The sequence below is a fragment of the Polyergus mexicanus genome, unplaced genomic scaffold (assembly GCF_030449975.1).
Source record: "Polyergus mexicanus isolate NDT 795.1 unplaced genomic scaffold, iyPolMexi1.0 SCAF_26, whole genome shotgun sequence".
Lineage (NCBI taxonomy): Eukaryota > Metazoa > Arthropoda > Insecta > Hymenoptera > Formicidae > Polyergus > Polyergus mexicanus.
In genome coordinates, this window is record NW_027223346.1 from 1,027,661 (window position 1) to 1,052,315 (window position 24,655).

The following is a 24,655-nucleotide window of genomic DNA, read 5'->3' on the forward strand; positions in this document are numbered from 1 at the left end:
TCAGTCTCTGTTGTTGTACATCGTGGATTAACTTATCACAATACAATCTTTTTACACACAGAATTAAAAGTTAATAATTTATCGCAGTCTACAACTATTGTCTTATGTAAAGATTTATGAATAATTTCATATAGAAAATATTAATACTACGTACATAAAATTTTAAATTTTTGGTAAAATTAGGAGATGTGACTCACAAAGGATGCTCTAATATCTTTATTAATCAAACTGCACACATACTTGAATGTTTTATGTACAGTATGGATGATAACCAAGGAAACTTCTGTTGAAAACGTATGAAAACATCATCTAAACGATTTTTTTCATATTGATACTTACAAAGGAACTATTATTGATAAAGAAATATAACAATTTGCATAATTCATGATATATAATATTCCATATAGATTTATATTATTTTCGTATTCCTATACAGCGTATCTTCAAACTGGTGGTATAAGCAAAAAGAGAACAATTTCTCGTGAAAAATACATAGAACGTAGAATGAATTGTTTTCGTACGATCGAAAACAAAACTTTTTATAAGAAAATTTTTTCTTTATTTTCTATTTATTGTTTTATATCATCCTCTTTCGATTGTACTATTAGTTCAGAGACACTCTGTATAACCAAATTTATATATATATATAACTTTCTTTTTTAACAAATTTGTTAAAAGTTCCTTACATAGTATATGTTACATATACGATATAGTATCTATTATATAAATATTTTGTATATAAAGATGACTAAAAAAAGATACAGTTGTGTTCTCTCTTAGGCCTAAAGTATAAAGCTGTAAACGAACATGTTACTATAAAGTTTACAGAGGAAGATTAGAATTATATCTTAAACAGCTAACACATGTACATTTGACAAGAACATGTACAATATAATGTAATAAAAAAAACGCAATTTTAAAATTTCCATTCCCAGAAAATAAATTGTTTTCAAATGAGATCATTGATCCTATGATGAAGCACAATGTTATTGCATATGTGAGAATTAGTGTTTATTTGCCATTTGCGTGTAACTATTATTTGTAATACTACACTCTCTCTCTCTTTCTCTGTACTGTAGGTATTATAAGTCCAAATATATTCAAACACAGTTTTTGAAATATTTGCTTATTAGGACACTGTGTTCATTCATATAAAACTGATAAAATTATTTCGATAAATATTTGTTTTTTAGAGAATGCACATTTTATTTATCTATTTACTGGCTATAACTAAGCAATCTTTGGAATTAAATTCTATAATTTTTTTTTTTTTTTTTTTTTCAGAATATGTAATTCTTTCGAAAATATATAGGTGGAAATTTTTACAGTAAAAATATCATTCGAGTTATACAGATTGATGATAAATTCCCAGGCACGCTCTATTTATATATGTACTATATATTATATTACGTGGGAGCATGTCGCGAATTTATGTATATTGCCATTCTGTATATATGCTCTTATAGCATGTAGTTCTTTGGATATATAAAATATTTTCTTCTTTGCAACTTATACACATGCAGTTTAAAAAATAGCTAGTGTGTATTTATTTCGCAACATTTACAATAACGTTTTTCTTTTTCTTATATTTCGCAAGAGTTATTAAATATCTTAAAATAATATTTGTACTAACTGCATCTTAATCATGCAAAAAATTTACTGCAAAAGACAAATTATTCTTATAGATGTAATATGGCAAGCATTAACCGAGCGATTTTACTTTATATAAAATTTATAAAAATAAAATATATTAGAAAGTAAAAAAGAATATATGACTCTCCATAAAGGCGGGTTATATAAAGCGTCTTTTATGATGTCAGGACCGAGGATATACACGCAAACAGATTTTTAAAGTACAATTCTACCTACTTGTTAATTAAAGAACAATGTTTATGTCATTATTTTATACATTCTCTTTATCGATCAGTTGAAGAGAAATCATTTATGTGCAAATCCAAACATTTATTTTCCTGACATCATAATCTATTTGGGAACGCAAAGTCCGTTGAGAAAAACGAATTTTTTTTTATTTAGATGTAACTTTATTCATCAAGATATTCGTCATTTTTCTCAAACCGAACGAACTTTCCGTTCAACTAATATGATAGATGACAAATCTTTTTTGTCAAATCCTGCAACATTTTATTTCATACTAGCAGAATATCGATAAATGCTTCTATCTTAGGAGAATTTTTATTTACCAATAAAAAATATGATAGAGTATCAAGTAAAATCAGTCTTCATATCAGGTATCAATAGGGAAATATACAACGAACTAAACATCTCAATGTTACTATAAATATTACAGAAGTCTTCTTTGTATAGATAATTTGTCAATCTCATATCGACAAATATAATAAATTCTAAGTTTTATCTAATAATTACGAAGTTAAATAATATTTATATATAAGAGGTTGCTTTTAATTATATTTTGAGATATTCAATTATATATATAAAAAATAACAATAAAACAAAACAATATAAAATATATGTAATAATAAAACTTAACAAGACTTCTTACAAATTACGATTTGATTAACTTTTTTATACGTTGAAAAAAAGTGCAATAAAAATAAATTACGTAAAAATGAGTATCTTTATTGCCAAATAGCAATAAACACGCATAGCAATAACACAAACAGAATATTTTATTCTGTTTACTGTCATAATATATTATGTCACTAATAATTAAATAAGTTATCAAAGAAAAAAATGTGATAGATAAACTAGTACATAATATGTATATGGAACTATTGATATAGCTGGCTTTATAAAACATTGTGAATTTTCCGGGTTCATTCAGTATTTTAGTATATATTCTTGGAAAGTATTAATTCCGATAATTAATACAGTTATTTTAATCATTTTTGCTTTATCTAAAATGTAAAGTAAAATATTCTCTTTCTCTCTCTCTCTCTCTCTCTTTGCATATTTTTCTTTAAATATTATTCATGTAATTAAACTTTTTATTGCAGTTATTCCTATAAAATTTATTTCTGCAATAAAATAAAATATTCCAGAAATGTAACTATTACTAGATAAGATCGCTAAAATATTTAGTTTTTTATATTTTTATTTTTCACAATGTGCTTTGCTTGTATTATTTTATATTTATTTAATATTTAAACATAACTACTTATAAAATAATATATATGCATATACATATACAAAAAAAAATTAGTTTAAAAAAAAATACATTAAAAATTTTTTTAAACATATGTGATAAGATTATTTAGAATCATAATGAAGCACAATTTAAAGAAGTGCTGTTTCTGCAAAAATTTCTAATCTATAGAGATAATGTTTGAGTAATTGTATGAAAGAGCTATGATAACATTGTGTATATATTGTGTGCGTGTATATATATATATATATATATATATATATATATACACTCAATATTAATAACCTGGGAGCTATCAAGATGTTGATAGTGATTTTCAGTATCTCATCAGTATGTTCAAATTTTATTTCAATCGTCAAGTTATGAGACTTTGCATATGCAACTAGTTAAAAATTGTCGACATCTTCAGGATTATAAACGATCACACTGTAATAAATGCAAGTAGTAAATATGATTTTTTTTATTACTTTTAGGCCTTTGCGGTCGACGAATCTGTTATATACAATCATTTACATTAAATATCCTAAGAAATAAAATCCAAAGAAAATATCCTAGATAGATATATTTATATATCTTTTATTTATAAGCATATCTAAAAATGTTTTAAATATAGGATAATTCTTTTCTCTTTAAATATACTCCCACTATAAGAATAATTCGAATTTGAAATATATATTTTCATTAAAAAGTTCAGACCGCAAAAGGCTATAACACATAAGAGTCCTCACACCAAAACTCGCTATCTCTAAAAAAGAATCTAGTGTCTACATGAAAGCTTGATAGTATTAATTAAGTACCAATATATTTATGAAGATATAATTAAAAAATTTATTATGTATTCCAAAACTTTTTACAATTGTTTCTTTCTCTCTTTCTTAGATTCTCTTTTATATATATTTGTCAATATTCACTTAAAAAATGTTTTTGCAAATCTAAATCATTCTTTCTCTATGAAGAAATAGCAGAATTTTAGAATGAGACATTTTATATAATCTAATATAGATTACACTCACCCACTGCATTATTTTTCTTTTTCTTCTATATACAAATTCTGTAAATAAAATAAAAAATTAATAATAAATATTATATAAATTCGTATTGAATCGTAGAATGACATATGTGATATGATTATCAAAAATAAAATAAAATAAAATATTAATTAATATCTATATAAGATTTTTAATGGATACAACACATTGAATTTATAATTGTGTGTGTTGCATCCTCATATACATACATTTTATGTTCAAAAATATGCGTTTCTCTCTTAACCATACAATTAAAATTACAATTTAAATTATCTTTAGATAAATAATTTAAAAATCTCATAATAGTTTTGTGAAATGTGTATGGGATATAATACAAATGTAATAAACAAATATCATGTTTCAAGTATCACAAAACAATGTCTATACATACTAAATATGAAGATTTCTTCCTGTACAAAATACAAATCTTGGCATATTAAAAATTCTTATTTTTTAAACATAAATAAAATTTAATTTGTTCAATAAGAGCAATAATGTTTTAGATATTTTACATTTATGTTTTATATATTATTATAATCATTATAATTTTATATTTAATTTTTGATATGTATTATCATTATATTATTTAATGTGAAATTACTTGTGTAATTCAACAAATAATATATTAAATATAAATATTAACATTTTAGAAAATTCTTCATAATTTTGTAATTAGGTTTCTCTATATGAAAAGATTTTTAAAATGTATTTTTTGTGATACAAAAAGATGATAAGAGATGTTCTTCAGAGATGTTCTTGATACTCTTCTTTGATGTTACAAATTTTATAAATATGTAAACAGTATATGATAATGAAATATATTATAATATTAAGGACTTATAATTAAATTACCTTTCACATTGCAGAAAGAAAAATATTTTTTGAGCATCATACTGATTTATTTAATAGACAACCTTGCTAGCATCTAGAAGAAGCAAAATCGTAGATGTGCAATTCTCTTTCTCTTTTCAGGTGTTTCTTCAGTAGGCGATAATTCAATACATCTGAGCCTACTCTTTAGTGATATTTATTAACTTATGGTCTATGGTTTCTCAGTTATATATCATATTTTATATACGTGTGATGTTCTAAGCAAGAATATTCTTCTTACGATATTAAGCGATTTATTGGCAGTTCTCAGTGAATATATTCAGAAGTGGAAAATTTTTTAGAGAATCGATTTAGAGTCCATTTCTCAGGAGACTTGAAATTTTTCAAGACAAACTTTTTGGTAACCATCAAAACGTTTTGTTAAAATTGTTGTTACAATCCCTTTCTTCAACAGATGAAGTGGATGTGTGCTTCTTCGATAACTTATTACATCTGTGTGTAACAGCTTGCTCTTTAGTTTGGTCCTCACAGACTATATGATCTTGAATTTTGAATTAACCATTTTATTAGAATTTAACTGAAAGGGCATCAGGACTATCCGAGGATGAGAATATATATTTTATGTATAATGTTGAGGCAGAATCTTTTTTTTTTTTTTTGACGTTAAATAATTTGTAAGTAAATTTGATGAGACATATTCTTGGAAGCGCAAAATTCATTCAAAAATTGGTTTAGTCTATTCCTCGGGATATGAAAGAGCCTTCAATATCTCTCTTGCAAACATAAAAACGCTTGATTACGGCAAAATTCCATGGCTCCTTGAAATCTGAAAGAGCGATATCTGATTTAGTCAATATTATAAAACATTGGATTGAAATTTATTGTGTGATTTACTAACATATTAAACTCATCAGATTTGACTGATAATCACAGAAAGGTATTATCGGTTGTTATATTATTCAAATGGAAGGCTATCGGATTTACATTACTATTAATAGCATTGTTTTGATTATTGCATAAAATGTCCTTTTCCCTTAAAAATGTATTTGTATGTACATTATCTAATTCAAATGGAGACTGCTTCAAAGATAGGAGAAAGTCGGTAGTATCTTTCGACACAATGTTTTCCAAACTTTCTAAAATTTCAATTGGGTTGTGCAGGAAACTGATATTTTCAGAATCATTTATACAATTCTTCATTATTTCATTAGCTTCTTTTGAATCCATATCTATAAAATCTATATTAGAAAGAAAACGTTCAGAAAGATGTAATCGATCATTTGACATCGAAGTATCGCAATCGCTTCTTTCTTGTTGTGTTTTTATTGTAGTTATAGTAGTTTCGGAATGTTTGGAACCATGTCCATAATCATATTTTCTTTTATTATCAAGATTGGCATTCTGATCATTTAGTGACGACCCTACAATTTGATCTTTGGTGAATGTAGTATACATGTCGTTAGAATTATATAGACATTGCATTATTTTTTCAGCGTGCATGTCACAACACGTCATAATAACGATATCATCGATATGATGCGCAATGTAATGTGCGTTGCAATCGCTTATATTTGTTAGTAAATTATATTTGTGTAATTGATGTAAATTATATTTGGGTAAAATGATGTAAATTATTTTTGTGTTGCAAGATAGTTTGACATCATTCTTATTATCAGTAAATGTATTATGTTCTTGTACGGTACTATCATTATTGTTAGGAAACATAAATGGTTTACAATCACTTTTCGTACAACAATCTTCATATTTGTTACCTTGATGACATGTAATAAAATAATCTGTAACTTCTGAATTATGATCGTTTATAGATTTCAATTTTTGTATTCTAAGATATTTAATATCACGCGGCATCGTTTCCCAACATATGTTGTATGATTTTTGTGTTGTATTACAATTCGTGCTTATTGGTATTTCCTGCTTGAAGGAATGCTGATCCACAATATCATTTTGGCACATCTTCAATAAAGGTATTATGTCTTTCAATAAAGGTATGATACTTTCTTCCTGAGAAGTTAATGTCTCCTTACTTTGCGTCATTACATTATTGTATAAGCCTATTGCATTTCCTGTCATATATGTCATATGTGATGAAATAGCATTTTCTGGTTTATTTTCTTTCAACATGTTTGTTGTAATATTAAACTCTTTAATATCCTGATCAACAAACATTGACGATTTTATGTAATGGGAATTATAATCAAATTGTGTTTCATTCTCTTTCATAAATTCTGGATACATATTATTCCCTTGATTCTTTATTACATTTAAGTGTCCACTTTTTTGATGATTTTCATGGTAGATATTATTTAATGAAGGTCTGTTGCTAATTGAAGTATAACTTTCTGTACTATTACTCATTTTGTTGTTAGGAATAGGTTTATGCTCCAGACAAACTTTTTCGACTGTGCTTTTGTTGTCTCTATTAGAACTTTTTTTTATTTTGCAAGGAACGCTTTCATCAACAATTTCATCATCTCCAGTTAAATCAATAACTTCAAGAACTTCAATAACTTCAGGATTCTCTGGTTTTTTTCTTATCTCTTTTAATGATTTAAGGCCACTCCTTTTCTTTTTTTGTAGATGAGTTTGTCTTAAAGATTTATTTCCGTTAATACCTAGTGGCATATTATTGTTCTGCAAACCATTTAAATAGTCTTTATTTATTTCTCGATTAGATGTAGGAATGCTCCTGCTAGATTTGCTTCGATGTAGCAAATTCATCTGTTTCTGAAAAAGTATTATTTCATGTATCTATATTATTATTGTATAATAAATGCAAAAATTTACACATACAAATAACTTTAAACGAAATCAAGAAGTAAAAACCAAAACAGCTCTGATATACTGAATATAAAACAACTGGAGGAAACACAGCTAATAAGAGGCGAGTGTACAAACTCTCTTTAATTATAGTGAATGTTTCAGTTCGTCCTTTGAACCATCTTCAGAAACTATTTTTATACAAGATAAATGCATTTATTTACTGCGCTTGACTTTTATTAGTCCTATGCCCTCTCGTTTTTTTTATATTCAAAATAAAAAAATTTTAGTTAAATTGCATTACCTGAGACTTTAAACAGTTCTGATCAACAGAAACCGCTTTGGTACATTGTAAATCTGCAGAATTATCAATTTTGTCTTCAAGTAGTAGGGAATATATATCCATTTTATCTTCAAGTAGTAGAAAATGTTTATCCATTTCATCTTCAAATAGGAGGAAATGTTTATGCATTTCAAATAAATTTGATTTTAATAACCATAATGTTTCATTCTCCTGAATCTTCGGTGGTCTAGGCACAAATTTTAATAATTCATCTCGCAATTTTGGCATACGCGGTCCTAGCAGCATTAGAGCTAATTTGTCAATTTCTTCTTTTTTATCAGAAAGTTTTTCCATTTTTTTCCACATTTTAAAAGCGAACAGATATCGGATATAAGCTACATCGGTTAAAGACATCGTTTTTATCTTGAGATTAGAGAAGCTCTTCCTGTGTAGTAAATATGATATCCTGCATTACTTTAATATCTTATATAATTAATAGACAAATTTGTTTATTGTAATGTAATGTGTTAAAAAAAATATTTACATACATAAATATATGATTACAAATTTGTGTATATTTTTCCATATGTTTAATTCTAAGTAATACCCTGAAAATATGCTCTTCCGAATTATCTGTAAGCAATTTAACGTTAGGTACAATAAATAAGTATAATATTAGCATAATTGGTTTGAATGAAATCAGTTTTTTGTTAATACTTACTTAAGTATATATACAATGCTGCAAAAATCTTTACAATTTCTTGTCTGGAAGTTTCTATAGTATGTCTATATGTAAGTATATCTATATATATACTTAATAACGCTGACATTTTATTTAAATATAAACTATGATCAGCTATCTCCTGAATAAAAAAATAATAATTACATTATATAACTTTTATACCAATTTTACAAAAATAATAAAGAATAGTTAAAACATATAGTACCTGTTTTATATCAAGCCAATATAAGTGAAAGAATATTAATATATTATTAATATTATTTTTTAAATTAATTACATCGCTACACTTAACATTGCTTGCTTTCACACTAGAAAGAACATTCCTGAAATATATGTAATCACAAATCACATTACATATCTTTTATATTTTTCCTAAATCCAACTGCCAACTTGTATATATGTGAAATTTCTACTTGTAAAAAAGCAATGAAAGATACATTTAATAATTAAATATTATATTAGCTTTGATTAACTAATGATGATCTCACTGGGTATAGAATAAAAGCAATCGTTCGAGATGTCGATAACTCCTATTTCGTGTAGATGAACATACAATTTTATTGAATTCTAGTAACCACGGAAAAGCTTCTTCAATCGCATTATTATCATTGACTGTTATATCTTCCAGTTGTCGAGGTTTTGAACGTTCTTTTGTATTTTTGCTATTCTCGCACATAAAAATTGTATCCATGATATCTTCCTTTATAGTTTCTTTATGATGCAAGTTCTCTGTAATTATATTTTGTCAGTATCGCAACAAATTATCTTAATAATTAATTAATGAAAAGAGAGATATATTACTCGATAAAATCCTCATTTTATAATAGTTTGAATAAAATAAGAAAACTCGTGATATTTTTATCGAAAATATGTTATTATGAAGAATATTAAAAGTAATTCCTTTTTTTTTTAAATTTATGTTACAAGATCTGTAATATACATAGCATAAAAATTAGAAAATTTGTCAATATTTAATATCTTAAATTTGCATTTTATTGTTAATAATATAGTTATATCTAATGAGCAAATATACTAATTAAGTAATGTTTATTATGCAGAAAACTTAAGACATATAATTATATCGACTGTTATAATTATAAATAAAATTTGTATAAATAATAAAATATATACACAATTCAAATATAATATTATTAATTTATAAAGAAATTTACGATATCAAGAACTTATATTTACTTTTTTTTTCGAGTGTTATTTCATGTAAACTATGATTCTCTTGTCACATATATACATTCAATATCAATATAATGCATAAAATGAAAAATACATAAATATTTCAAACTACAAAATGGCAGCTATTATATATCAGATCATTTATCTATACTACGAATGCATGATATAAAATAATATTTGATATAAAATAATTATTGAAAAAGCTAAATTATTAAAAGTAGAATAGTAGTAAGAAAAAGAAATATATATTTGTGAAAGATGCTTCACAAGTTTAAACAACTGCTCCGTTTTAGAAATCGTATCAGACGCGAACATTAATATCACTACGACAGGGCTGTATGAATATTAATATCACTGTGATTAGGGTTGCCATAATAAACTTTTCAAAACTAGTACTTATAGCCCAAAAACCCCGGACATATGCAAAAATGCGAACAGATTAACAAGTTGATTATAACAATAAATTAATAATTATTTTAGATTTCGTTTTCATTAGTACTTATTGTTAGAGTAAAATGAATAAATTAAACATATTTTTAATTTAAAAGAAATTTTATTATTAGGTATCTATTTACCTTATTGTATACGGTTAATTAAATTTAGAAAGCAAAATATTTAGGAATAAACTCCATAAACTCCGGACATTGTAATTACCCCGGACACATCCGAAAAATTCCCCCGGACGTCCCCGGACGCCCTAAAAAAGAGAACGGTGTCCGGAGAAAAGAGGACGTATGGCAACACTAACCGTGACACACGTCATCTTCGCGTGAGAGATGTACGAAGGATCCTCGTATTCTTGGTTCTTGTTCGCGGCAAAAGATAAGAGAGGCAATCATAAATTGCCTGAAGGGAAAGGGGGAGGAAGAAAGAACGTTCGTCTTACAATGCTTATCGCGAATTTGCCATAACGACGACCTGTCGTGCCTCCCTCGAAGTATACGGAGATCCTTCTTCTCGGACGCGAGCAAGCTCTCTTCCTGGCCGCGGTGTCTCTTCCTCTCTTCCGAATTGCTTGCGTCAGAATTATTACGACGAACACTACGCCCGGCGGCCGCTTTTCGTATATTACATACGATAGTGTTAAGTTGACTTTCCGAAGAACCACAGCATCTTCGATTCGTGATTATTAAATAAGCGAGCGAGACGCGTTCGTTCGTATCGACTGGCGACGACGATGACACCAGACACCAGTGTTGTTAGATAGACGGACTCCCATTTCCGCGCATGCGCGACGTAACGACAGCGATTACAGCCACGTATGTGACGGGTACTTTAGTTTTGGCGGGATTTTGCAGAGGACGGTTCCGAGTAGCTACGTAAATAAATAAATTAATAATATATAATTCGTGCGTATATTATTTTTTTATTTCATATCTTTATTTATAATTTAACCAAAAACTTATAAATAACTTTTAAAAACGATTAAACGGGGATCATGCACAGGACCTCATTTCATAAGATTTAACTACTTCAGTGATACCACATTCAACGCGCATGCGCGAAAACGGGAGCCCGTCTACAACACGCTGGATAACGCTCACGTCGCGGTGCGCCGTCTGTCGGCCAAAGCACACGCGACGCACTCTTTTTACATGTACGAAGATTTTTCTTCGCGGCTATGATCGTGCGAGCACAAATGACGGAACACGGCGCTTCGCGTCGTCGTCTGCAGCGACGCCGCCGTGAATATAGATCGCGCGAATTTTCGCGAAACATCCGTGATCAGGTACGTGTCAATTTTATGTAACTTGCCATAGAATTCTCTTTCGCGCGTATTGAACGTTACGGAAAATATTTTCAGAGTTAAATTAGATCGTTCTCATAAAAATAAAGCGTAACCTTTTTATGGAAATTGCGTGTTTGTAGAAAATTGACAGATTTTACGATTCAGTTCGCGACACGTCTTATGTTAACGATCCTCGTTGACAATTGCATTTAACGCTAAAGTGCGATATGGATTGTTAGACCTTATGATTTATATGACATTATTAGATACGTTTATATATTATCGTGCTATATTTATACATTTTATATAAAACAAATTGTGTATGCTTTATCAACGAAACAAGTTTAGTTTATCGCCGTTATAATATTTATGGATTTTATTAGAAAGATATTGGCGCGTATGCTTCCACGTCCCTGAATGTACCCGAAATCTCCCATCTCCCACCATCGTCGGCCTCTCGCGCGTCGTGACGCGAGCGCTTCGTCTAGGATGCCGGCGCGCACGGCAGCGGCCGAGCACGTATGTGACATGGCGTCTGGGTAGAAAGAAAGTTAACTGCTAAATAAGCGTTAATGTTGTTCTTATGACATTGACCGACCGAAAAGGGAACATCCGAAGGCCGCGAATTTCCCACAGACACTGGCATTGATGGTAATGCATGCGAGGAAACCGCAAAGGATCAGCGATGGGTAGGGCTCTGCCGTCAAATACCCGATACTGACACGACCAACCTCTCTCTCTCTCTCTCCCTTCTTTCTCTCTCTATCTCTCTCTCTCTCTCCGCATAAACTCGCCTCACCTCTCGTCATCGACGATCCGTCCATTCGTCCGTACGACTCGTTGAACCGCACACACGCATCGTAACACTCACTGCCACTCATCCGCCGTACGACGTTTCCACGAATTTCCACAACGATGGGAATCCGTTCTGGCGCCGTTCCCCGTGGAAACGACCGCGGCGGCGGACATCGCGCCACGACCTCCCTCACTCACGATTCGTTGTCTTATGATTCCAGGTACTTCGAAAAGCACCAGGCCCATCCCTATCAGGTAAATAATATCTGCTACCGTCGCAACGATTGATGGATCGGGGATACGGAGGGGGGTGTAAGATTTTCTCTTACACGGGCAACCTCACGTCACTCGCCATCGTCGTCGTCTGTCGTCGTCGTCGTCGTCGGACAGCACGCATTATTTTCGCCCGCGATTACGCGTCGTTGCGCGTCCGACGACAGAGAAAGAGAAAGATAGAAAAGATGAGATCGTCCCGGTTCTCGCGCGGAGGATACGAGCCGCAGTGACAACACTCTTCCGTGCGGGAGAGCATCAAAGTTCGTATTCGTTTCTCAGCTGGCGTCGGGCCGCGCGCGAGCGGGCGGGACACGCACGACGGCCCGCCGTTGCCCTTTTCTTTTTCTTGCAAGGGAAAACTCGCGGTCGCGGACGTAGAATCGATAACGCGCGCTCGACGACGCGTCATCCCGACGACGCCGGCGTTTCGTCGAAGCGAAATCCAGACGTTCGCACATTCATCTCTCCGCGAGAATTATTTGGTTTTCTTCCGCACGTATACTCGTCCTGTCAGGCTCATCGTCGTCTCGTCACGATTCTATCTTTTTCCCCTCCCCCCTTTTTTTTTTATGGCGGTATCTTAATTTTCTCTTGGTCTCTCAATATGTAAGCTTCCGTTCACCGGGTCAACATCGAATAATCTCGATTAGCTTAATCGCTGGCAATTTGATGTATATATTGTACTCGAGGCTCGATCCGCGCGTTTCAAGACGACGAGCTTGGTAGACGAGAAGAATCTCAGCTTTGACAAGTGACATTTCGGCGAATGGCAATGTTTCCATGGATATGTATGTACGTGTTCGTTCCGTTAGACGTGTCATCGCGATTCGAATAATTCATGTTTAGATACTTTGGGTAAAATTATGATTAAACCAATAATTAATTGTAGAGAGGACTTTCCATGTTTGTTTTTTTCATTAATTGATTGTGGTGTTCTCTCTTGATTCATATATCATTTATGTTAAGTAAAATTAACAATTAAGTATGCATGCTCGTATTTACTTGAATTTAATCATACAAGATGAGAAGAATAGTAGTAATTAATCGGAATATCGCCAATTGTTTTTACATCTGATATCAAGGAAAACTGCCTGCTAATCTTGTACAAAACATAACCTCACTTTTCGAAAAATCAATAATTTATTCTAGCGGATAATGTGCTTCAAGAATATTTAAGTGCTATTTCATTAAATATCTCATCACAATTTTCTTCTCGTTTCAATCATTTTTTCAGCATTTTGATATATTTCTAATTATTATAAATGTAATAATAGTGAAATTGTTTATTAGTTTCATTGGACTTGGAAAAAAAGTTTCCAATATTCTTCAAAATATTAATTTTATTAACATGAAGAAATATAAAAATATATAAGTAGATGAATAATAATCACTGGCGATTTTATAGAAACACAGCCGATGAAGTCTGTAGAAGAATCAAAGGTTTCATAAAACTATCGATATTTAATTTCACTTTTACCATAACAATGCTTTCTCATATATACAGATTCTTGCAGACCACTAAACTGAAACAGTTATTCCGAAGTTGAATGTATAATATTTGACAATATTTTTAATAACAATCTTGTATATACACGATGAGAAAAGTAATTCTAGAAGCAAGCGATCTTCTGTATCTGAATTATTCATATAATCTCTTGTTTATATTGCTAATAATCTGATTATAGAACGCAAAGTACAGCAGTTCTAAGGGTGGCTATTCCTCCTCGACCACATCGTCGGATGGTCGCTACGAGGGGCGTATGCGCGATTCTCCAAATGGTAACTCTTACAGTCCAGCAGGCAGCTTGGGAATGGGCATGGGGACGGACCGGGACAGCCCTCGGAATTACACATCCAAGCCTCTTTACAAGAAGGAGAGAGAAAATAGAGACTATAAATTATCCTCTTCTAGGGACAAGTATTCCGGTAAATAACTTTTTTTTTTTTCCTATCTTCTCTCTCAATATTTTACTAAATAGAATCACAGTTTGTTTAGTAAAAACTAATAAAAAGAAAATGTAGCAAGAAAAGCATAATATTTTTCAATATTGTTGAATATATAAACTGTTGTATATAGCAATTGCTATATATAAGGTGTAAGTAAATGATATTGTGTTATAATGTAAATATAACAGTCCTTGTTTTGTTTGTCTAGAATCTCATCACCTTCTTTTTTTTTCAGTATAAAAACAAAATTATCTCTTAATATTCTCAGCTGTAACATGCTTGCTTGCATATGTGTAGATTGTGCACGATCCCCAAAAGACAAGAGAAGCCGTGAGAGCAGGGATTCGGAACACAGGACCAACCATGATAGGAGTAGTGGGGAGGTATGTATCTATAATATATAATTTAATGATTATTATAATTTAAAAAATATGATTATGAGATAGGTAATTTCTCGAAGTCTGATACATGACAGTCATATTATGATTTCTCAAAACTACTCCAAAACTAAAAAAAAAAAAAAATCTTATGATATAGTAAATATTACATTAAGTTTATGATCAATCTTTATTTATTAAACATTTATCTGTTTTTTATTTACTCTATATTATATGCATGAAATTTAATTCATTAAATGTTATTAAATTTAATTTGATATTAATATGAAATATATTAAGAGAGAGCTAGCAATTTATATGTTGCAAAAATTTTTTGTTTTTAGAAAATTTATGTAAATATGCATAAACTATAAATATATATGCAGTTTTTACATAACATATATATATATATATATATATATTGCAAAATAGATATATATTTCTTTGGCATGCATGTGTGTGTTTGTGTATACATTTATAATATATCTGATTTTACAAAAAATATTTTCCTTTCTTTTTGTGTATTAATGGACTGTTAGATAATTAGTGTATGGTCACAGTCCTAAAAAGAAAAATTTAGTATCTACAAATATATTCAAAACGTTTTTAAAAGAGAAGCGTTTTTAATATGCATATGATAATATTGCGTGTCTTTATTGAATTAAATGTATTTTATTTGCAAGGCACGCATTATTATGAAAAATAATATTTATTTATGTCTCTATATATAGATCTTACATCCTATAAAATTATCATCAAATTCATCAAGAGAATCTTCATCCCAGAGAAAACCATCACACAATTCCTGTCAGGTCAGTGTCTTATAATTATATTTATTTATATTAGTATGTATTAATCATAAATTCCAAATTTAAAATTTATATAAAAGATAAAATAATATTATTTACTTTTTCACCTATTCATGATAGTAGCATAATTAACATACATTTAATTAATCCACTAAGAATTTAAAATTAATTGTTATATATCAACAATCCGAGAAAAAGTTTCTATAAAAATTTTTATTTATTATTTTAATTTTAAAAATTATTATATGTGCGTCTGTGTATTTAAAAAAAAATGTGATAATCATACACATAATGTGATAATAACCTCAAGAATATGGAAGAAAATCACTTCAACTTTTTGAACTACTTTTGGAATTAATGTGAATACTTTCCATCTATTCAATCGTTTCCAGAAATTTTAGAACAGTCTGTTTAGGATAAACGTGGTGATGAGCGAGGAGGTGCAATGGAACGTACAGCAAGGTTTGGAGATTGGTCGGAACATATGAGTTCCTCAGGAAAGAAGTATTACTATAATTGCAAGACAGAAATTTCTCAGTGGGAAAAACCACGGGAGTGGATCAATCGTACTGATAATCGTCAACGCCAATCTAGTGACTATTCTTCTAGGTCAAGTATGTACTTAATTTTCTTAATTATCAAATATGCTTAAAATATTAAATAATATATAATAATAAATAATATAATATTAGTGAATGAAAATTAGATATAAAATGAAAGAAATATGGAATAAAACAAATTCTATGTTAAAATAAGAAATGAATTAATAAATTATAGGTCTTTTTATGTAAGATGGACATCTTATATTTATAATTTAGACATATTATAAAACAGTCTTTTTATGAATGTAATATGAATTTATTACCTTCATTGTTACCATCTTGAATTAGAACATACATAATACACGATTTGTTACACTATGTTCATTGATTTGAATAACAAAAACATGTATATTAAATTTGTATGCTATTTTTAAAAAGATTGAGAAACAATTATATTAAATCCATATTTCACACACACACACACACAATTAATATTTTCAATATTTTAGTAAAGCAATTTTCGTTGGCTTCGTTATGTCAAATGTATGACTTTTCAAAATCTGAAATTTTTCTGCATAGGTCATGATAAACATTCCAACTCGCGATCGAATAGCAGTAGCAGTGTGCGAGATGGTAAATCGTCGCGACAGTCTGACAAACGAGAATACTGGAGCGCGTGCGGCGGGAGTAGCAGTAGCAGTAACAGGGAAGATGTTTCAGCAAGGGAAAGGGAACGTGAAAAGGAACGAGAAAGGGAACGAGAACGCGAACGAGAAAGAGAATCCTGTAGAGAGGAAGCTAGTGTGGAACGTCAGGCCCAAGATATGGATATCTCACCAGGCGATTCCACACCTACTTCGGAACCCGTGACATCATCCTGCGCTCACGATCCACTGCCACAGGGCCCTGTTCTCTTGGCCACCGGTACGTTTTTTACATTTATAAAACGAGACATGTAAATATAGTAATTATTTCCTTCCCTAAATATTAATTTTAGAAAAATAATTTTATAAAATATAAGGTTTCAAATAAAAGTTTATTGGATTTTATATTCTGGATATTATTTTCGAATATTGTAACGATCATCAATTTTGTAATTTAATTGCAATATAATTTTTTGGAAGCTTCTTTTACATTTGTCTCAAATATTTCTTTCTAAAATCACTATTTTTTAGATTTATATATATATATATATATATTATATGATCTGTAGAAATTTTTAATATTGTTTATTTTGTGTTCTTGTCAGCATTACCTCGATTAACATCACATCCATCGTCAACAACACCGCAGGCTGCTGGAAAACTTAGTTCGCCCACACAACAACAGGGAAACAGTAACGCCCCGGGACCACCGGTGTCACTGGCAAATCTCCCGAAACTTCTATCGCAAATCACGGGCAATAAAGAACAACCAGATATCACTCCACAGAAAGCATTACAGACAATTCAAACAGCCATCTTGCTATCTCGACAAGTAAGAAAATAAGATCGCTTGAGCTTTGCCAATATGAATAACGTGTTATATTTTCATGTCCAGCAACGCATGCAAATATATATGACGTAAAAAGTATTTATTTTTTTATTTTATTTTATTTTTTTTTTTTAATATACAGTGAGTCTAACACTCACTAAATATCTTTTTATCGACTCTATTAAATATGAGATTTATCTTTGCTCAGAGTTATATTTTTTCATGTTTTTGATCTTCTATATATAATAATTATATATTTATAATTAAACTTTATATTTTAATTTTTAATAATTTAGTTAAAATTACAAACATAGAGTTTTATTATCAATTTAGATTATTATTTGTCGACATTATTTAATTTTAAAAACACTATCAATGCTCAAGCATTATTATAATAGTGATCTTTTTCTTTAGCATTTTTAGTCTTTAATAGTTATAATCAAAAGTATATCTAGGATTTTTGGACAATACAGTATAATATCTTTCCTTGTTTTGAACATACACGAACGACATCCATAATGTTATTTGCTTGTCGCTTTTATGTAGCAGTCTGCTAGTGGAGACCGAAGTAATAGTGGAAGTGATGTGATGGTTCCACTAAAAGTTGATACAAGTGGCAATATTACCAGCGAGGGTCCACCTACTCCTACACATTCAGAAACCCAGGATTGCATTGACGCGCGAAAATGTAAGTTCTTTTTAAAATTCGAAAATCTTTAAAATTCAAATGTATTCCTTTTATCTTATATCAATGAGATAATAGCATTTTATTAGCCTTTATGTTCGATCTGCCTTTATTTTGCTCAGTACTTAAATCATTTAGCATTGTAGTTTATGTAGTTTAATTCACAAATAAATACCCACTTCGCATTTTTTATGGTACTTGTAAAATCACAATCATAAATTTTTATTTTATATATTATTTATATATTATATATTATTTAAATTTTTATTTATTTTATTTTATACAATTTTATATATATATATATATATATATATATATACAAAATTTTTTCATGATGTACTTATTTTGCCTTTTTTCATAATATCAAAATTAAATTTAGAACAGCTGGTTAATCAAATAAAATGTAATGCTTGGTTCTATTGGCATCAGTAAGAATTATAAAATTAATAAAAGATTTAACTGAGAAAGAAATACATAATATGTATACATAAATATACTCACAAACTTGCATATACTCACAAATATATTCTAGATACTAAAATTAAAATCCTTTATTTCCATAAATATTCTTTCTTTATTTCCAAAGATTTTTTAAAAATGTATATCGTCTTCGTCTTTTTATAGTAACGAGTCCTGGGGGAACAAATTCCGGAGTACAAGGGCTGAGCTCATTGCAGAGTCTCAGTACACTAGGGTCCCTTGGGAATTTAAGTAATACGGGAGGTTTACAGGCATTATCTAGAGTGCAGCCTCCCCTAACTCCTTCTTTAACACCATCGCTCGCTAATCATTATCGGGAAGATTTGACGCAACATGTGCGTGCCTTTCCCGCCGATATTCTCGAAAAACAGGTGGAAATCCGAATTCTTTGATAAGAATTCCTGATGTTACTGAAGAATTTTTTCTTATTAATTAATTAAATAATTTTATATAGGCACAGAAACTTAGTGAGGAAGCACACACAATGGGCAGTTTACAATGTACGAGAGTGTCTGCAGAATTGAAAACGGCACGATCGATAGTGAGGCTGACAGAAATACAGGCAACGTTGCAGGAACAAAGGTAAGTATCTCATTTATCCTGTTATCGACCATTTAATAAGTGCTACATAAAACAATACAATTGTTCTCTTAACTTTTTATATTATCTCGTTTATTTATTTGTCATTTTAGGATATTATTCCTCCGTCAACAAATTCGAACACTGGAGGAATTAAAATCCCAAAATTCCTTCATGTCTGATGATTCTTAGTGTAAGAATCTTTATAAAATAATTATAATTAAAATCTATAATTCAAGCAAAAATAAAACATGATTATTAATATTCTTATTAATATTGAATAATTAAGATTGTACCTAAATTATAATATCGTAATAGAAGTGATATAATAGCAAATGAACATGGGCTGCTCAGAGAGGATCGGCTGTTCCAGTTAACAGCCAATGAGTCTTAACTAATGAATAAATTTATTATTAGTGAATCCACCTCTCTGAGAAGCACAGCGGGCCTATCCAAGTCGCAAACACAACACTAAGTGAATAGAAAAACGAATCAATTTTATCAGTTCAATGCAAACTGCTGAATTGTATATCTGAATTGTCCACATCGTCTTGTATTTACCTATGTTATACGTGTCAATGTTTCATATCCCCCGATTAAGCGGCATTTTAACTAGTTGAAACATTTTTGTTGTAAATCTCAGAATAAAATTCGTGCCACAAGTTTTAATACAGTTCTTTATCGCCATAGTCTCACTTACCTAATCTCCCGAATTCTTTTTTTGTTAAGAATTATTTTTAAAAATTTAATACATTAAAAATACAATAGGGATTTATATCTAGATTTGTTTTCGATCTCCAATCATTTTATTACACAGGGTTTCTTGACAATAGAATGTATCATCGCTGAGCATGTATTGATATATTGTTATATACATGCTCTCCTATTTACATCATGTAATTAAAAAGTATATAGCAGTGATGAAATCTTTAGATTAAATAGCCATCATTTAACTCTTAACATGTAAATAGCAGAATCAGAGTGAGTACTATTATTTGCGAATGACAAAATTTTATGTATGTCAAATTTCTTGAGTTAGTAAGAACATATTATTGTATCAAAACTGTGGATCTAAAAAATAAACATATGCATTTTTTATATTACAATTACAGATAATGTTTTACTTTATTTGTAATTTCCTACATAACTATATATTAAATGAAAAAACAAATAAGGATAATCTGTTATACTCATAATCTTAATGTGTTGTTGGATAAATATTGTACTGTATATGGAATAGTCAATAATAACGCAAATTGTAATTATTATTTAAGGGACTATGTTGTTAAGGAATCCTTTAATGAGGTATTTCGAACATTTTTTACTGTAACTTATTTAATTGGATTGTATATATACATTTCTTGCAGAATATACATATATATTTTCTGCAAGAAATGGACGAAGTATATTAAATGATTCATACTCTATTGAAAAATGTCCAAAATAAATTGTTTGCGTATTGTATTGTTGAAAATTATCTTATCTTTTGAAATAGATCATTATAACAGTTTGTAAAGCGATATATATGTGTACATATATATATATATATATATATATATATATATATATATATAACATGTATACAATTTAAGATGTCGAAAATGACGAATGTGATACAATAATTCACAATATGCATCTCTTATTTTGTATATTTCTTTGAGGAACTGTCAAGGAGCGATCCTACTACTTACAGGACTAAAATAAAATGGAAAAAAAAACATCCCATAAAATATACTTTATCTTAAACATTGGAATAAAGCGACCGAATTTATGTTGTAAATTTATGTCCATTTCTAGATTATTTGTTGATCCAAAGAATTTTAATATGGATTTGCACATGTTTTTATAATTTTTCTTCTGTATACCAGAAAATTAATAATTTTTAATTATTTTATTGTATATTAATATGTGTATATATATATGTGTGTGTGTGTGTGTGTGCACAAGCTATATAAAATTCTTTAGTTCAAATCATTTTACTAAATGCCCTCTTTATATACTTTTTTCCTAAATATGAAATAAAACTATAACCAAAAAATTAATTAACCTCATCGTTTTTAATTTTAGTATTTTTTATATTATTCTAATATAATTATATAATTATATGATTATTACGTGTATAATCATATATATAATTATACACATAGTTAGATAATTATATAATTATTATATGCATAATTATATAATCATTATAGATAAACAGAGATTAGTATTAAGAATAGTATTCGTAATAATGTTAACGTATCTATCACGGTGTTTCTCAACACAAGCTCCAAGTAGCTCCTGAATGTTACAAGAGCTATCCATTAAGGCAACTTGATGTCACCTTTATTCAATAAAGATAAAGAATCGAAACAGTAACAATTATTCTTCGTCCACAATTTTTCTGGTCCACAAAAGAATTCCAGATATATATATATATATATTTTTTTTTATTGTTATTATTGCGAGTATTATTGACATCGCTCAATTTTATCTGTATATTCTGTAAAATCAAATATATTTAATGTATCGTCTTAAAGAAATGAAATTTACAAATTTGAAGATATTGTATATACATTTTTGATGCAATAATAATAATAATAATAATAATAAAGAAAAAGGTGAGATTCAACCGCGCTATTAGCGTATTTTGTCAACTTTGCTTGTACGAATAAAGATGGCTTTTTTATACACTTTGCATTACATACTATAACAAATCGCTTTCGAATTGTTCTATGATTCATCGGTTGAGAAACACCGATGTGCTTTTCATAATATTAACTAATGTTATATCATGTCATGAGAATGCAACGACATTCCCATAGCACCTGAAGCATACAGTGAACATTCTCCTACATATTATTTTATTTAATTACAGTCAGTCATTGGATTTATTTCATAACAAACTCCCTCCTTTCTGAATCCCATTAGGTAATTGCTTAATACATCTCCGATAGGATCATTACAGATATTCAGAAAAATTCAATACAATGCATGATTTTCAATAGACTAAGATTATAATAAGGCCTCGGAACATTTGACATGTTGTAATATCCCATGGCACATAAAAATACAACACGAAAACAATCGTTGTAAATTTTAACGTCTCTATTAAAGTGTAAATGTCACAATAAGAATAAGAATAATAATAATAATAATAAAAAAAAAAAAAAAAAAAAAAAAAAAATCTTGACAAGATAATGTTTTTAATAAAAATATCTTGTTGATATATAGATTATATATATTTTAAGAGAATGCTTTATATATAAAATTATATAAATATAAAATGTAATTTTGTTCAAAAAAAATAATGTGTATTAAAACTATGCATCTTACCATGCTATTGTCGTACTATTTCAGAGATTATATACTTCGATTAAGATAATTTGAAATAAATAGGATATGTATTTTTTTATAGACGCTATATGAATATGATTATTGTTTAATACATGTATAAGCGGATATTTTTACATATTTTATGCTCAAGAAAAACTTCAAAATTTGCCTTTTTCTTTTGGCAAAATTTCATTTGTCAGCAGCTTGTAATAATTTTGCAATAATTTTCTATTTTTTAAAATTTATACGTATATTTTCATAATTCCATTTATGCAATTTCTAAAAATATAAATTTTTTTGTTTTCAGATTCTAAACGAAGTAACCAATCCTTTGACCAATGTAGCAATAATATGACACATTTTAAGATACATAGCTTCCATTGTTATTTTATAATGAAAAAATTTTATATAATTTTTAATGTAAAAACATAAATTTTCACATACACATTTTTTTCTAACACAAAAAAATATATAGTTGATTTATTGGCAAAAGATCTTTACTAAAAACATCATATATAGTCAAGAAAAACATTAAAACTATCTTCTTTTCAATTGTCAACACATAATACTAAGGATTTTATATATATATATAATAATACATAGTAATATTACAATCCAATAAAAATATATAGATATCAAAGTGAGAAATTCCATCATTCATAAGATGTTACATATCTATTGTTGAACGTTTTTAATGCAGTACTCTTCGGATATTTATGCAAACATATTAGAATGGAGAGCATATAAAGCTACAAAACAAGTCCAATACGATTTGCCTTATAGTCGTTAATACATCTACGTCATACGTTCATTATGTATTTATAAGGCCATATATATACGCGAAATTTAATATAAAGATATTGCCTTTTCATAGGCAATATATTCGATATATTAATTTGGAAATTTGTCTATTCATAGACAAATGGACGACACAGCCTCAACAGAGAATGTTCACAGTGTAAGACAGCAGCACAGACATATCTCAGCGCAGCCTCACTCTACCATTAATTACAATATCTTTGTTTTGTAATCATGTAAAACAGAGTCACTTAGTTATGTCCAAAAAATCCTTTGTAGGTTGTTCGGTATGAGTTGCTTTCTCTTAAAAACTAAAACAATGTTATCCCTATATATTAATCCCGAATTAATTTTTAAATTATTAATTATTTATCATTACTGGAGATTAACTTGATCTTCAGTTGCATCACAGGAAAGTTTTCTTAAAATCACCCATATTAGCTAGTGTATTACATATTTAATTAACACTGTTTACATTTTAAATGGAAAATATACCTACAAAGGGTATTTTGACAAATGTTAAAAATACAAGTGCTTAACATAAAGAAATTATTATGAATTTTTGTCTCTTAATAATGTATAGAACTTAAAAAGTCTCTCAATGTGTTTACATGTAAATATTATATAACAGAAATAAATAACAACATATTAACAGAATGTTTTGTACCTAGATGTCTAATATGGCATAAGATGGGTCATGTGCCGAGTTATTTTTGGCTACTGTCAGATCTAAGCCAACATTGTACACAACTAGTCTAATCTTAAATAAGATGTGCATGATTTCAATAATGATGCATTAATCATTATTATATGCCATCTAACTACTTTCCACTTTAGGGACTTCTAAAAAGAATAGCTTACAGTCTCAGC

At 29.0% G+C, this 24,655-nt stretch overlaps 3 protein-coding genes across 10 annotated transcripts in view; 1 reads left to right on the forward strand and 2 right to left on the reverse strand.

Moving 5' to 3' along the window:
* Positions 1-13,128, reverse strand: LOC138943249 (reticulocyte-binding protein homolog 1). Of its 3 annotated transcripts, XM_070313878.1 has the most exons (11): positions 12,506-13,128; positions 10,726-11,292; positions 9,275-9,515; positions 8,992-9,109; positions 8,766-8,907; positions 8,593-8,677; positions 8,066-8,489; positions 5,882-7,728; positions 5,005-5,809; positions 4,138-4,175; positions 1-3,550 (listed from the first exon to the last, which is right to left on the reverse strand). In XM_070313878.1, exons 2-8 carry the CDS (start codon positions 10,814-10,816, stop codon positions 5,911-5,913), a joined length of 2,919 nt encoding a protein of 972 aa, XP_070169979.1. In that variant the 5' UTR covers positions 10,817-11,292; positions 12,506-13,128; the 3' UTR covers positions 1-3,550; positions 4,138-4,175; positions 5,005-5,809; positions 5,882-5,910. The 3 variants fall into 3 exon arrangements, with proteins under 3 accessions (XP_070169979.1, XP_070169981.1, XP_070169980.1); XM_070313880.1 differs by having other exon boundaries at positions 10,864-13,128; XM_070313879.1 differs by lacking the exon at positions 12,506-13,128 and having other exon boundaries at positions 10,553-10,818.
* On the forward strand, positions 12,229-20,723 carry Wcy (WW domain-containing adapter protein with coiled-coil wacky). Of its 6 annotated transcripts, none has more exons than XM_070313884.1 (12): positions 12,229-12,395; positions 12,723-12,756; positions 14,463-14,703; positions 15,022-15,107; positions 15,833-15,913; positions 16,326-16,524; positions 17,032-17,376; positions 17,702-17,928; positions 18,475-18,613; positions 19,235-19,461; positions 19,545-19,672; positions 19,783-20,722. In XM_070313884.1, exons 1-12 carry the CDS (start codon positions 12,355-12,357, stop codon positions 19,859-19,861), a joined length of 1,827 nt encoding a protein of 608 aa, XP_070169985.1. In that variant the 5' UTR covers positions 12,229-12,354; the 3' UTR covers positions 19,862-20,722. The 6 variants fall into 6 exon arrangements, with proteins under 6 accessions (XP_070169985.1, XP_070169984.1, XP_070169983.1 ...); XM_070313883.1 differs by having other exon boundaries at positions 18,472-18,613; positions 19,783-20,713; XM_070313882.1 differs by lacking the exon at positions 12,229-12,395 and having other exon boundaries at positions 12,504-12,756; positions 19,783-20,723.
* The window catches only part of LOC138943248 (nuclear pore complex protein Nup153), a 14,585-nt gene continuing 9,090 nt past the window's right edge, over positions 19,161-24,655 (reverse strand). The window contains exon 8 of the mRNA XM_070313877.1: positions 19,161-24,654. The gene's annotated coding sequence lies outside the window, so the exon portion shown is untranslated. The remainder of the gene's footprint in view (position 24,655) is intronic.

What these genes read in the sequence shown, in the direction of transcription:
- LOC138943249 (XM_070313878.1), bottom strand. Translation starts at nt 10,816, where the DNA reads ATGATTGCCTCTCTTATCTTTTGCCGCGAACAAGAACCAAGAATACGA. An exon ending in CGAAGATGACGTGTGTCACG is followed by an intron (nt 9,516 to 10,725) that starts GTTAGTGTTGCC and finishes ATATAATTACAG; the next exon opens with AGAACTTGCATCATAAAGAA. An exon ending in TTGCTTTTATTCTATACCCA is followed by an intron (nt 9,110 to 9,274) that starts GTGAGATCATCA and finishes CATATATTTCAG; the next exon opens with GAATGTTCTTTCTAGTGTGA.
- Wcy (XM_070313881.1), top strand. Translation starts at nt 12,622, where the DNA reads ATGGGAATCCGTTCTGGCGCCGTTCCCCGTGGAAACGACCGCGGCGGC. An exon ending in TGACTATTCTTCTAGGTCAA is followed by an intron (nt 16,525 to 17,031) that starts GTATGTACTTAA and finishes TTTTCTGCATAG; the next exon opens with GTCATGATAAACATTCCAAC. An exon ending in GCAACGTTGCAGGAACAAAG is followed by an intron (nt 19,673 to 19,782) that starts GTAAGTATCTCA and finishes TTGTCATTTTAG; the next exon opens with GATATTATTCCTCCGTCAAC.